We start from the raw sequence: 14,883 nt of genomic DNA on the forward strand, positions 1-14,883 counted from the left end.
ATAAAAACTTTAACTAGTTATAGTTATATTGATAATACTTTATAATAAAAAAAATTATATTATAAAATAATATGAATAAGTAATTAATTAATTCTAAAACTATAATATTATATAATTTATAGTTATTAACTATCTAATATAATCAATCATCTAGTGAGACAGATCATCTACTGAGACAGATCTTCATTACAAGATGCATTTAACTACTTAATTGATCAAAATGTCAGCAATCAAAGATGATAATTTTTATACAAGAAAGGAAGACTTACTCTAGCTATTGAAGCAGTTACAAAAGATCAAATTTCTAGTTCTAGAGCTGCTGTCAGATTGTACAACATCTTTTATTTCACTTTTTGTCATCAACTTCACAGTTATACAATGCAAGAAAACTCTCAGTTAAGAAATTGAAAATTGATTTCTATTGAGAAATTATTTTTTGTTCAGTAAATAATTTTTATAAATGAATATAATCAGCTTCTCTGAGTGAGCATTATATGAGAAATAGTCAATTTTCTTCTTGTCAATTGAGATAACTCTTTTAATTCAAAAACTGTTAATGAAAGCTGAGTTAAACAATTCATTGACTGTCATTCTGAGATAAAAACTCAGTTCTTCTAATTATATAATCATTGATAAGCTCTATATGAAGATTCTAAAATTATTTAAAAATGATTCAAGCTTGTACAGAACACTATTCAGAAATATGACATTGTACAGAAAAATATATATAACTTTAATGAGATTGAGTTTCAGATGAGAATTATTGAAACAGTCAAGATAATTACTAAGTCAGAGAAGACTCTTCATCTAAAGCTTATATAGTCTGAAAATACAGAATAAGTCATCATTATTGAGAAAGTTAATTTAACAGACTGATCATTATCTTTAATGATCATTCTCAAAGAGAAGTTATATTAGACTTCTTGATTTGAGAATGAGCTACTATACAACTACAGAATTGAAATCAGTGAAAATGAATGAACAACTGATAAGCTGGGTTTGATCTGACTTAAAGAGATATTCAATAAATATACTCAAGTCTGTATGATTGATTCATATTGACTCTTAATTCTTGATGAATGTGACAATCATAATAGTTCTGAGTTTGATTAATTTTACACTCAGAACTTAATTATTTTTTTTTATATATCAGTTTATTTCTCTTACCTCTTACAGTCTTTAAATGTTGTTTGTTTTTCCTTATTGAAGTAAGCATACAGAAAAGAGGTTGAAAAGAGAATAAGACTTGACATCAATCATATTGATAAGAATGAGTTTTTAACTATTTATTCTTCAGTTCATATGATAGCTCTGAGTGAAAAGAATATTTAGAGTGGATTTATAGCTACAGAACTAGCTTCATATAATTCTGAGCAGGTTTTTTCCCAGCTCAATACTCAGATACATATATCAACTTTCTCAGAAATTTCATATAGCTCTTAGACCTTCTGAGTCACTGTCACATCTCATAATATATGACAACTGAAGCTTTAGAGTGAGGAGATTAAGAAATATCTCAAGCACTGTATACAGAGTCTACTCAGTCTAATTAATCAAGCTCTAGAAAAGCTAGTCAAGGAAAGTCAGATGACTATGCATAATGCTGTTATTTTAATAAGAGAAAACAAAGAGCTAAAGACTATAAATGCAAAGCAAAAGAGAAAATGAGAAAGATATCATATATATATAAGTCAGAGAGAAGGCTTGACTGTTCAAGAAGAGGTGAATCATGTACAAAGAGACATTGCAGAGAAAAGAGAGGTAATAGAGTACTTTGATAAATAATCATAAAAATGAGCAGCATCACAGTACAGTGAATATGATATTATATAATATACTATTCATACATGCTCTTAGCATACAGAGAATAATTTATAATATAATTAACTGATTTTACCATTTAGTTGTGATGAGATTCAATTAAAAAGATATTGAATGATGGAGATCTGTCTCAGTATATGATCTGTCTCACTAGATGATTGATTACATTAATTAGTTAGTTATTAGTTAACTAATTAACTAACTAACTAGTTAATTATTTAAATAATCAAATAATTAAATTTATAATTTTTTAATCTTTTTATATAATTATTTTAACTTATAATTACATTATTATATTTTTAATAAAATTATAAAAAATTCTATAAAAATAGAAAAAAATCTTAAGTTAGAAATAAATAAATACTTATATATAATATATTTAATATTATAAATTACTTTTATATATTAATTAAGTGACTGATTTATATATAAATTTTATATATAAATTTATATAAATTAATTAATTTAAAAGAGAAATAATTTATTGAATAAAATTTTAATTTAATTATTTTTTTATTATAAAATTTTATACACTTTTTATAATTAAAAAACTAAATATCAAATTTAATACTTTTATATTAATTATATTTATAATAAGAATGAGAATAATTTATTTTATATATTAATATATTTAATATATTTACTACAGTTATTATATATAAAATATTTTTATAATTTTAATATATATATATATATATAAATATAGTTAAAAAATAAATATAGTTTAAATTCAATATTATTATAAAGTTTAACTTTTAAATATTATATATTTTATAATATATATAAAGATAACTAAATCTTATAATAATTAAAGTAACTCTATAACTACTAATTAAATTATATTAAATTCAGATTGAGTTAATTAATAATGAAATATTTTATTTCAATATTATATTCTTAAATAATAAATTTAACTACTTTATATTATTTTAAGTTTTATAAATACTAAATAATTTTATCAAATATATGAAAGATAAATCAAATTAAAATTTTATAGAATAGAGATTTAAAAATTTATTTTATAAATTAATGAAAATTTTTAATTAGAATTTATAAGTAAAAAAAGTAGTATTTTTATTTTAAAAAGTAATATCAGAATATCTTTATTATAAATAAGAAAAAAAGTAAAAATATAAAAAATTTAACTAAAGAAAAAGTTTAAAATTTTATTCTTCTATCTGCTGAACAGTCTGTTATTTAATCTCTCAAGTCTTCATATTCTTAGATTATACATACTTATAAGCTCTACACTCATACAGTAATTGCAATATATTTACATCAAAGAGCTTCTCTATTTTAATTCTTAGTATATTTAATTTAATTTAATTAGACATTGTTAAAGATAAATGATTTAAGTTAAACTTAGTTACAATAATTTGAAATTTATGACTGTGTACTTGCGGATTACATTATACGATTTCCGGCTTAGGAATGGTGGCAATTTGTATGTGGGGTAAACTTACAGCTAGTTTAACTGATGTGGGTCAGATAATGCGCCTTATAGTATTTCATTGAATTTTAGATTCCTTCTGTGGGATTTGAACTCATGGCTCTTGATTTTCCACGTCATATATCATTCAACAAATACCTGAACCATTTAATCAATAGGGGTATATTTGTATTGATGATTTCATCAGAGAACTTTTGCTTTTTATCTACTATATCATTAGTTTCAAATTACTTTGCTATAAATACTTTTTTTAAATTCAATAAATTAAGAGTTAGTTAGTACATTAAAAATTTTGATAAAATATATTTTATCTTTAAACTTATAGATAATCTTTATGATAATTGATATTTATTCAAATAAAATAAATTTATTAGATTCATATTGATTTTTTTCAATAAAAAATTTATATTTTTACTAACTCTTATCTATTCAACTTTATATTAATGATAACTATATGATCTTTTATTAGTTTTTCATTGTTATTATAATTATTCTTATCATTTCACATGTCATTTTTAACTAAGTAATCTTAAAGTTTGTCATTAATTCATTTTCTTTATAAATTATATAAGCATTGATAAGAATTCTCTATTTTATTATCTAACTTTCAGATATATGCTGAGGTTTTTTTTTTTTTTCTTTTTTTAAATAATATAGATTTCTTTGATAGATTAAACATTCTACTTAATCCAAAATTAATTATTTCAAAGTATCATAAGAATATTCAGGCATGTGTAAACAATACATAGAGACATATCATCATTCTCAGCGTTTCTAAGGGCTTCATTAACTAGTTAACTAACTCTTGGAGGTTGTATTGAACTAGCTAGCTGAAATCTCAGCTAAGTTTATGGGGGGACACGTGATTAGGGCCCGGGCCTTTAGCAGTTTGTTATCCACTAACGCCCCGCTGAGCTAATCACAGAGCAATCAGCCTGCCAAGAAAGCCAAGCCCCTAGAGTGCGCATCGCCTTCCGCCGGTACCAGATTACCGGCCACGCCCCCCGCAGAGGCGTCGATACACGTCCAGATCTGGCGTATTGCTCGTACCGTACCAGCCTAACCAGCGCCCATCAGTGCTTTCCTCTTCCCGAAATGCGCCTCAATAATCCATGGGCTCGTCGTCAACGGCTGACCAGTAATAGTCAGTAATCGCTTCCACCACCGCCAACTCTGGTTTGCCAACTTCTCATCATCATTATTATCCTCCCAACAAACCGTCCACGACAGCGCTGTCGTCCTCTCTCTCCAACCTCCAGCACTCTGCTCAGCTTGGACGTGGAATGGGTAACTAGCCCCCTCGTCACTTTGCTTCCGTCTCTTGCGTCCGTGTATGTATGTTTTATCACGACCACCAACAGCATGACTTTGGTGCCTCAACATTTTTTTTTTTTTTTTTTTTGCTCTTGTGAACTTTGAGCCTTTATACGACCGCGTTTGTTGAAAGTCTACCGGTCAACAACAACCCAAATAACATATAGTTAAAAGCCCGTGATTCCTTTGCTATCCGGAACGTCCCTCAACGATTTTGCAGACGGCCTCTTTGGAAATTTTGGATAAAGTTGCTCATAGTCTCCACGCGGACCACAACGGCACGGGAAGTCTCATCACTGACAATAACCCTAAAAGCAACGTACTTCCTAAAACGCCTGTCCGGGTATATGCTGCATCTTGAGTTCGATGCATCTTTGACGGCCATCTCTAAAGCATATATAGGAAGGGTAACCTTTCTTCAATCTATTCTTTAAGAAATTTTTTTAGCATCCGCAAAAATGTCTTCTTCTGGGCTAAAAAAGGCCTCTGTGAGCCATCATCACCACCAGCAGCATTTTGGATACCACGAAGATACTCGAGCTGCAGTGAGGGCCACGCGTTTTGTAAGTACACGGCGACCTAACCGCTCCTCTCCCCACTCAGCAAGTTCCCCCTCTCGTCTCGACGGTTTGGAAGACCCACAACCCGTCTCCGCTGCGAACGACAGACGCTCAGCCTTTGTAACCAACGATGCCATTTTGGTTTTGCAACCAGCACCGAAACCAGCTTGGATGCACGTCTCTCCAAACATAATACAACGTGGGCCGCGAAACGATCGATTTATCCCTGCGTACACGCCCAAGGTTAACAAAGTAAAATCGACAAAACACAAGGGCAACATCAGATCGCATCTCAAACGATCGATGCAGAATGACTCGACCTCCATTGATCTAGATCGATCCGCCCTTGAAAACGAAGGATTGGGAATATATACAAATCTCGAACGGGATCGGCGATATAGTGACACTGCCACTTCCCGTCGAACTGGGCCCGCCTCCCACCATAGATCTACAAGTGGAACATCTCAATTTTCGGCCACAACTGGGTCATCTCTGCATAAACCTGGCTCCCAATATGTCCACCCAATGCGCCAGACCCCTCGACCTCATACTCCACCTATTTGTCATTCTTATCAAAATTCTGTTATTGAAAGCGACCACGACCACTCAGCAGAGGCCAGCAGGTTCGGTACTGATTTTGATAACGGGATACCTGTCGCCCGAGAGGTCTTTGCTCCGGTTTTATCTGGCCTAAATGTCGAATCTCAACCGTATCTAGCCCCGGGGAGCTCATTGACAAACATCGTTTCTCCAACTCCGCCAAGTCATACTTTTGATAGCTATGAAACCGTGTCACCGCTTTCCAGAAGCTCCCTTGATTTTGCATTTCGTTCAAGAACCCGCACGAACACGGATCCATCCGCTAGAGCTGCTGCAGTCCAGGCTGCCCGACAAGCATTTGAAGATAAAGAGGCTGCCAAACTGCGCAAGTTAGAGAAGCAAAATATGAAAGCCCAGGATCGTGAACTACGCCGGCAGGAGAAGAGAGAACATCACTTTCAGCCACCATTCACCACCTCTTCTACGGGTACATGGTTTAATGAGAATCGAAAATCGTCGGAAGCCAATGGTTCTGGTCGTAGGTCTATGAATGAGAAGACCGAGAAACCTGGCACCGGCTTTCCGCAGGCCAATATCAGTCATAGATTCGAGAGCCCAAAAAGCACATGGGTTTTATTCGTTACTTGGCTGAGGACAAAACTATTCAAAATGAGCAGAAAATTTAGCAGGAAGAAGACTTGATAGAATTGATTTTTTGTCTCCTATACGGATTGTTAAGCGTCACGCATTCATTTTTGGCATCAGGAGCGGGTGGAGTTTTGTCTATTTATATTTTATCTTTTTTCCTCCGCTCCTATATTGCAAATTTCGGCGGGAACAGTGACAAGTGCAACGGCTGCTATATACACACATCTATATTGCCTCCTTTCCCCCACAGAACGGGCCAAGGTTAAGTGTGTGCAGCTATATATGGATATTGGAATGGCGTTATTTATTTAGGTGTTTGAGATATTTTCCTCGTGCCTGCAAGGACAGGCTCGTCTTTCTTTTCTATTGGGGTTATCTTTTTCTCTTGGGACTTTGTTACGGATACCATGGGCTTTTCTTTTCTTTTAGGCTACGTCATGGTTTCTCCTATCGTTACATCATCATCATCATCATTACTTTTGGCGTTCATTCGATCATGGAATACAGAGTAGCAACATCATGGTCGTTGCTTTCTCTCTCCCTTTTCCATGACGTCCCTGACATCAGACCAGCAAATTTGCACGGGCCCTGTTGGAAGGCTCTTCAGTATGTTGGCGGGCAACAAACTTTCCTTCGTTCATGTACCTAGCTGATCAAAACATCTTGGATTTCTGAAAGCGGAATGTTAGGTCTCATTTAAAACCAAACTCGTCGATAAAGTAATTTGACCTTGTAAATAAACCCTGCATCGATCTACCAACCTCCCTTGGATGGCACTGCCAAGAGCGTCAAGCCTCGGCAATTCCAAAATCGAGATAGCCCAAATTCCTCAGAAACGAATCTTGGCATATCTTGGCATATATCATTCTTACGTAATCGAGATGATTCCCACAACGTGATTCCCTCGCGCTACGGTAGATCGCAACCACCGAAACCTACACATTGCCCCCGATCCTACGGAAGACCGCAACGACAAGATCATCGCGCTCTAGGACCGTTTAACCTAACCATCCCCGGAGCTATAACTAATCAAGGTAAAGGGAAGTAATTCCTACGTCTGCAGCGAACAACTCGCCCGCACGCGGGGAGTGAAGCGGCGAAAATCCCGACAGTCGTCCCCTTAGAAATTAAACAAGGAATCCGGAGACAGGGGCAAACAAGGAGAAAAAGAAGATGGTTTATGATTGGGATGGCAAACGCGACATCTGCTACAAGATGTATATTGAGGATAAGAAAGCTCTTGAGGAGATTATGGAGTATATGAAGGTGTGTTATCAGTTTGCCCCAAGGTGAGTGCATCTACGTGAGAATTTCTTAATAACTGTATGTTGATTTACAACATCTTGCTCTACTTTGTCTCTTTAATTTGTGTCGTCATTGCTATATATAATTAGATGTTTATTAAATCAATTTTCCATTTTCCTTTCAATTACTGGGTACTAATACGGTCTTTAATATGGAAATTTTGGCTGCTTGTTAGCAAACGCGCCTTTCAAACCCAATTCAAACGATGGGGGTTCCCATCGAAGCAAAACCCGGCACACAAGAATGAAGGCCTCGTGGCGCGCATAAAGGAACTCTGGGAACGGAATACTAGCCAGCGCGACATGCTCCGGATACTCAACGAGGAAGGATATGAAATTAAAGAACGTGAGCTTATGCGGGTGCGCGCCAAGAATCGATGGCTTCTGCGCGTCCCTAATGGGATGAGGGCGAAGCCGAAAGTGACCACAGCAATTACCTCTGCGGCGGGGCCCACAACAGCAGCGATGCCAGGTCAATTGGGTAGTGATGAGAGTCTCCTGGCACTCCAGCAAGAGGCATATAAGCAGGATGGAAGTTTAGATTCTTCAGAGCAACAATTCGCTGCGGATCTGCAGGCAGCGACCCAACAGCGTCCTCCATCACCTGCGTTATCTCCGGAGATACTGGCGAAGCGGAAAGAGAGAATGGAGCGGCTGCAGGCGGAAAGTGAGGAGAGATGGGCCGCACGGAAACGACGGCGAAGGACAAGAGGGTGGGGTGGCCTGCCTGCAGATCCTCCAGGCCCACCTCGGTTTCCTTCAGAGACAACTCTTGATGAGAGCAAGCAGTATCTGAGCTTGGATAATGACATGTATCGAGAGTTGCGGGATCATTTCCAGCATATCTGTGAAGAGGCGGGGTTTATTAAGAAGACCGTTGCGGGGCCGGAGAAGTGGCAGGCGGCCAAGGATCGATTAATTCACGAGTCTTCGCATCTTCAGATGGTGTTCTGGTCGAATTCTGGTCAGATGGAGGCGAAGGCGTTGGCGTTAGATGTGGTGTGTACGGATGTCACAAAGCGGATGCGGACGTTACAGCGGAGAATGACAATTGCAGACGCTAAAAATGCGTTGGGGATCAATCCAGAGGAGAGCAGACAGATACGTGATGCGTTTTATCAGACTCTAAAAGTGGATCATTTTACGAGCAAGCTAGAGGCTGGTGATGAACATTGGAGCGAGCTTAAGGAGAAATGGATACAGGGCTCAGAGTTGCTCCAGAAGATCCTGGGTCCCGGTGAAATGGATCCCAACCACTCCGTGAAGGTTAAGGCTCTTGAGATTCTCTGCAGGGACGTGAACAAGAGACTTAGAGATGAGATGTCGAAGCGAGATCCCTTCCGTAAACGATCTTCTACATCTAACAACGCCAACGATAATAACCCCTCAGGACGCGCTCAGAGCAGCGGTACCTCGAGCTACACTCGACCTTCTGCGAATTCTCCTGCCATCCCCAACGGCATCAGCACCCTCGCTTCTCAGGCCCTCGCCAGCACCCGCATGATGTCCGGCGACATTTCAGACTTACAAATAGATCCCTCCCTCCTCCAAGCCGCCAACAACACCTCCTTCGCTCTCGATCCAACCAATCACCACCGCCATGACCATGACCACAATCACCAGCACAACCCTCACAACCCTGACCATCACCACCAAAGCCCCACAGGCGAACATCCATTCGGATACGTTGACCCAATGCTCGACACAGCCCTCATGCCCATTCCAGTCTACCTACGCATCCATCCACAGTCACAGGTTTACCATAATGCGAAGACGTGGCTGGATAAGTTGACGACTAGGACATTGGCGGAGTTGCAAAGCATGGTGACGAGTCGGTTTAAGGATGTGAACATTGTAAGGATTGAGGGGACGGAGAAAGAGGTTGGGAATGGGAATCAAAACGGGAACGGAAACAGCGCGGGGAGGGAGTCTGTATATGTTATTGATGAGGATCATGAGCTGGATGCATATTTGACGCATGTTCAGGGGCGGAAGGCAACATTTGTGTTCTTGTTGGAGAGGGGTTGATTTGATGGGTATGTATTATTTTTAATTTTAATTTTTAATTTTCATTTATTTATATATTTATTTATTTTGGATGGTTTTTGGAGTTGGGTGAACTTATGCTTTGAGGGCATGAAAGCTTTTGCAGGATTGTCATTGATATGGTGCTATGGTTGTTTTGCTAAACTTGGTGTTTTTATACGCTGGAGTGTTGGGATGGGAAATTGGCGTTCCGGTTTGGGTTGGTTGGTTTGCAGTTTCATTGGCAGATGTTTATCCATGTCATTCAACTCATGTCCCTATTGTTTATCCCTTCTGCCTCCATGATAATATCCCAATTTACAAAGGCAGTTTATTTTCATTTGTATTCACCGTGACAATTTATGAAATTCTGCTACCCCCAAAGCTCGACCACAGTCAGTGGACTCAAAAGGGGGGTTACGTGTCTTGCTACTCGGGCGTCGAATTACTGATGCATTGTTAAACAAGATGCATGCAAATTGATACGATAATACGTATATCAAAGCTTATGCTATAAGTTTCTAGTATAAGCCAACACAGTGACCAAGAAGTGAGAGCATAAGCGCCATGTCAGGAATACCTTCGAGAAAGAGCGGGATTGATGGAGTTACTAATGTGGCTATGGGATCATGCAAATAGAGGCAGCAATTGGACTTTTTAGCTGCTTTCTAAACAAGGTCAGTCAATTAATCAAGAGATCCTAGATGCTTCCATCAAATTGTACCAGAAAATCCGGGAGCTAAGGATGGTTTTCAATATCCAGACAATGGACTCAGCAAAAAGGGAATTGCAGGCGTCCGTCATGGCTTGGAAGGATTCCATTTCGTCATAGGCAGGGTTTCGCCATAAGATGAACAGAGAATGTTCTGTTCATGGACTACAGGACTTGGGCTTTCGGTTGAGATCCTCTCGGAGGGGTTCTGGTGCTAAAAGCAAGGATAGGTTCCCTGAGTGTCCAAATGCGTTGTTCATGGGAGCTTCACTGTGGGATTTATAGAACTAATGTTCAAGCAAACCTCGAATCAACATTGATGTCCAACTTGCTCCAGTTTGGATGATACATATCCCCTTAGCGATCTATAATTGGTCCGTGTGCGATTTCTTGTTTTCCGGCCAAAACTCGCAGCGGTTCGGATAGTTGTTAGTAGGGTTGGCTGGCTGATATTTAGTTATACTCGGGTGAGACGTTGCCCCACCTTCAACTTCGCCCGACGTCCCTTACACTCCCACCTCAGAGACTGACATCAAAACAGGGGTTTTTCCCGACTTTTCTTCACTTTTTCATCTTTCCCTCTGTCTCTCGACTACACTCGCCCATTCTCTCTTTTATTCACTGTCATATTCTAACTCCCATTGACTAGGGGCCTCTTTCATTGTCGAGTGTCTTGACCTTTATGCGATAGCGGGGCTGTTTTTCCATCGACTTCTGGTGTAGCAAAAACTGCGCCATCAACAGAACAAACCATCACATTGTCAAATTTCTTAACGAAACTTACACATTCTGCGTGAGAAACGTTGAAACTAACTGGCCATTGTCAACTCAGCAGCAACCATGGCTTGGTCAACCACCACCACTGTAGCCGCTACCTGTCTGCTTTTTCTCTTGTTGGCCCGCCCATCTCACGCTTTCGGAGCCGGCAACATCGCCTCTATGTCCAAAATCGAGGGCCAGAATTGGCGCCATGGTGACATCGAAGATGTGATCTTAACTCTGATGATGGCCCGTTCAGCTGGCGGAAAGAAATTCTCCAAATTAGATGTCCAACGTATATATTTTGGGAATTGGCTCCGGGTATATATTTTATTTTGTTTACATTTAACTTTCAACTGTGTTTGGGAAACGAAAGTTAATTCCCCAGAAGGACTACAGCCAGGCTATCGATATTGGTACGGTGAAATACGTCTCTGCTGAAGCAATTAGGATTCTGCTTTTAGTTTTGGGATTTATGACGTTTGGGTATGTTGGATCCTAGCTACCTGTTGACGTTATTGTCCTTCCGGATCTTCAACATTTTGTCTTTCCTATTGTTGAATGGACTGGCGAGATGCACATTTCTGGTTTATACTAAACAATGTTCTTCAGGTATGGCACTGGCGAGTTTGAAGTAACCACTGAGCGCATTGGATGCTACCAGCCTACCGAGCACATCGATAATCCATTGGGATATGGCGAGGGCGAGGACCCACGCCGATATCATAGACGACTTAGAGGCCCTATCGACGAACAGAGGGAGCTCGGCATCGATCCTCGTACTGGTAAGAAATGGTCCGTGAACTATCCTTGAAGCTCTAGCACCTGATAGTGACGTATGTCAACAGGCTTGAAGAACTACATCGCGTCTGAGGATCTAGGTATCGACAATTCTGCACAACTTTTGAGAAGGTTATTTGGTAGATGCATTGAACTTGGTCGCAAATATTCTCGCTCGCGTAACGAGAGCGACTTGCATGAAGCCCTGAGGCTCATGGGAACTGGTCTGTAAGTTTGATCCTATTCCGTCGTAGAAGTTGGATCTTGAATACTGTATTGCAACTGCAGCCGTCAACATTCCTTTATTTGTGCCTCCTGTAAAACAATGTATATCTCTAATCGATGGTTTGTAATGTAATTAGGCACACCCTCGAAGACTATATGGCCCATAGCAACTATACAGAGCTCAGTCTGATCGAACTTGGCGAGACCGATATTTTCCCTCATGTTGGCAGAAACACCAAGGTTCAACTTCAAGGGGCAAGAGACAAAGTCTATCCCATCGTGACGGGCACATTCGGTGGCGGTGAGTAAACAGATTTCAAGCTTTCGTGGAGTTGTAAAATTGCATCCCTGACAAGAGCTCAATGTTGTAGTGGACTTCCTCCATAGTGTTATGGGAGAAATTTCTGATAAGGCGACTCAATCCGAAATACAAAGCTTGGAGGGTTTGATCGCAGATTCTGAAAAGGAACAACTGCAGGAAGGGTTTCTCCAGAACCTTCTCGATAAGGTCCCTAACGGCCTCTTCGGAGGAGATGACAGTGGCACAAAAATGAACGAATTCAAGTCCAATGCACAGTCTAATAAGAAAAGAACCGAGAACATTTCTCCTCGCGAACCAGAGGAATGGGTCAATTACCTTAATGACGTTCACCAACAGGTCTACCCACTCTTGGAATGGCACGACAATTTGATGAAGTCCATCAACAAAGCGATTGAGGCGATTCCGGGACTCTCTGATATAGTTGAGCAAGTTCAGGAGCAACTCAATGTCTTCGTCTTTTCCGTCCTGGCTCCCTACGTTCTCCCGATTATCAAGCAGGTCAAATTTGAACTTCAGACTGGTTCATCAGAGGTCATTCAGAGCAGCAAAGCCCAACAGTATAACACTTTCAATGATGACTACTGTACTGATCCAACTCACTCCATGCTATCTAAGGACCACTTCAGCAACCTGCTAAATGAGCCAGCTGGAAGTCAGTGACTTTCTCTTTTGCTGTAGCCAATAATCCCCACTCCCACCCTCGTTTCAGTTGTCGTTGGCAAAAGCTGCCCTGTTCCCGCCATTACTATTGGAGAGCACATGCTAACGAGTTTGTAACTTTTAGAGGCTGCTGCGGAAATTGTGAGATGGGTGGTTCCGCAGATCATGGAGTGCTGGGATGACGAAAGCATTGATGTTGACCGTACAATGAATAGGATTATCAGCGGCGTCCTTCATCACCCAGCTCTACGTGATTACGGGGAAGATGGTGCGAAGGACATGCGTCTAACTATGTTTGGCATTGTGGAGAGCTGGTGGAACGAACAAGGAGGTCGTGGCCAGGATTCGCTTCGACGACAGCTCAGCCGAGAAGGTGTCCGGAATGGCGATAACCATAAGCCTGGAGTCCACGACTCTGGGCATGGTTGCGGCAAACCTATGACTCTCCCGACCCGGAGTCACTTCGTCCCGGGTGGTGCTCAGGATTTGTTTGGCCTCGGAGGCTTTTCGGGGAAATCTTCAAAACAATCGATGCCATCGGAAATTGAGAAAATGGCTTTTGAGGCTGTTGGAGGAGGTTTAATTGGCAGTTTAGTCGGGGGAATAGTTGGTGGAGCTACAACTGGCACGTTAGATCAACGGGACGATGGTAAGCGCCGAAAGGAGAGGAGAGACTATCACTCCCCTCAGTACCCACAGCAACATGATTATTCCCAGGGCAAGGATAACAAAAAGGATGAAGATGAGAAAGAGAAAAAGAAGCACAAGGAGGAGAAGGGAGAGAAAGATGACAAGAAAGATAGGAAAGATAAAAAGGACAATGATGACAAAAGAGAGAAAAAGCACAAGGAAGAAAAGGAAGGAAAAAAGTACAGAGAAAAGGAGGAGAAGAAATATAAAGAATATAAGGAAGAAAAGAAAGAGAAGAAAGCTGACAAGGACAAAAAACATAAAGAAGATAAATACAAATCGAAGAGCTATGACGACGACGGCCGCGAAGCGTATCAGAGTAGTGGATATCGCGAGGCCCAATACGGTGAAACATCTAGCTACGGTCGTGGTGAAGAAAGGTTTGTTGGGACACCCCCTTTACCTGTTCTCTGATTATTTGTGCATCCTCACCAGCTAACTTGAGCTTTCCTGCTTTTTAAAGTTACGGTACGGGCCGTTCCGGTGGTTACGGTGAGCGTTCTGGTGGTGGTGGTGAGAGTCGCGGCTACTATGGCGAAAACAAACCTCGGACCTATGGAGATGGGAATGGAGGCTATAGCGAACCTGAGCCCCGCGACTACGGAGGGTTTTCCGGCGGTGAGAGCGGTGGGTATGGCGGTGGAGAATCCCGCACTTACGGTCATCGACAGGAATACGAAACCTTGACTTCTCAGCCGCATGGCCGACGTGAGCACTCTGGCTCACGCGAAAGGGAACTACGCCGCTATGGAAGTGGGCACTATGGCAGTGATGAGCGCCGTCGTGGTAGCCGTGAACGGGATCATGGTCACAGGGGAGACAACGATGACGATGAAGATAAATATCGTCGCAAGTATAAGAATAGGAGTGGAGATGATGATGATAATGGGAGTGATGATGGTCATAAAAAAAGGCACAGGCAGAAGCAGCAACACCACAGACGTGATTCTTAGATCTACGGTTTAGGAACTGAGCTTGGACAGTTACGATACTTTGCTGAGTGTAGCTATGTGGTTGAGCAGAATACGAGGGACCTTTATTCAACTGGTAGTTTATGCTGATGTGTTGTTAGT

At 40.1% G+C, this 14,883-nt stretch overlaps 5 protein-coding genes across 5 annotated transcripts; 3 read left to right on the forward strand and 2 right to left on the reverse strand.

Annotated features, from left to right (window-relative positions):
* Positions 1–4,330: 4,330 nt before the first annotated feature.
* On the reverse strand, positions 4,331–4,654 carry PADG_11730 (uncharacterized protein; the record flags this gene model as incomplete). The annotated part of the gene is made up of 1 exon (XM_010761656.1): positions 4,331–4,654. One exon carries the CDS (start codon positions 4,652–4,654, stop codon positions 4,331–4,333), a length of 324 nt encoding a protein of 107 aa, XP_010759958.1.
* A 136-nt stretch (positions 4,655–4,790) lies between these two features.
* On the reverse strand, positions 4,791–4,970 carry PADG_11731 (uncharacterized protein; the record flags this gene model as incomplete). The annotated part of the gene is made up of 1 exon (XM_010761657.1): positions 4,791–4,970. One exon carries the CDS (start codon positions 4,968–4,970, stop codon positions 4,791–4,793), a length of 180 nt encoding a protein of 59 aa, XP_010759959.1.
* Positions 4,971–5,043: 73 nt separating this feature from the next.
* On the forward strand, positions 5,044–6,387 carry PADG_04258 (uncharacterized protein; the record flags this gene model as incomplete). Its single annotated transcript, XM_010761479.1, has 1 exon — positions 5,044–6,387. The coding sequence occupies one exon, from the start codon at positions 5,044–5,046 to the stop codon at positions 6,385–6,387; it is 1,344 nt and encodes a 447-aa protein (XP_010759781.1).
* A 1,119-nt stretch (positions 6,388–7,506) lies between these two features.
* Positions 7,507–9,665, forward strand: PADG_04259 (uncharacterized protein; the record flags this gene model as incomplete). The annotated part of the gene is made up of 2 exons (XM_010761086.1): positions 7,507–7,622; positions 7,814–9,665. The coding sequence occupies 2 exons, from the start codon at positions 7,507–7,509 to the stop codon at positions 9,663–9,665; spliced, it is 1,968 nt and encodes a 655-aa protein (XP_010759388.1).
* A 1,549-nt stretch (positions 9,666–11,214) lies between these two features.
* Positions 11,215–14,763, forward strand: PADG_04260 (uncharacterized protein; the record flags this gene model as incomplete). Its single annotated transcript, XM_010761087.1, has 8 exons — positions 11,215–11,454; positions 11,510–11,619; positions 11,746–11,918; positions 11,982–12,141; positions 12,276–12,439; positions 12,510–13,112; positions 13,245–14,190; positions 14,274–14,763. The coding sequence occupies 8 exons, from the start codon at positions 11,215–11,217 to the stop codon at positions 14,761–14,763; spliced, it is 2,886 nt and encodes a 961-aa protein (XP_010759389.1).
* Positions 14,764–14,883: the final 120 nt, after the last annotated feature.

This window comes from Paracoccidioides brasiliensis (genome assembly GCF_000150735.1).
Source record: "Paracoccidioides brasiliensis Pb18 unplaced genomic scaffold supercont2.4, whole genome shotgun sequence".
Lineage (NCBI taxonomy): Eukaryota > Fungi > Ascomycota > Eurotiomycetes > Onygenales > Ajellomycetaceae > Paracoccidioides > Paracoccidioides brasiliensis.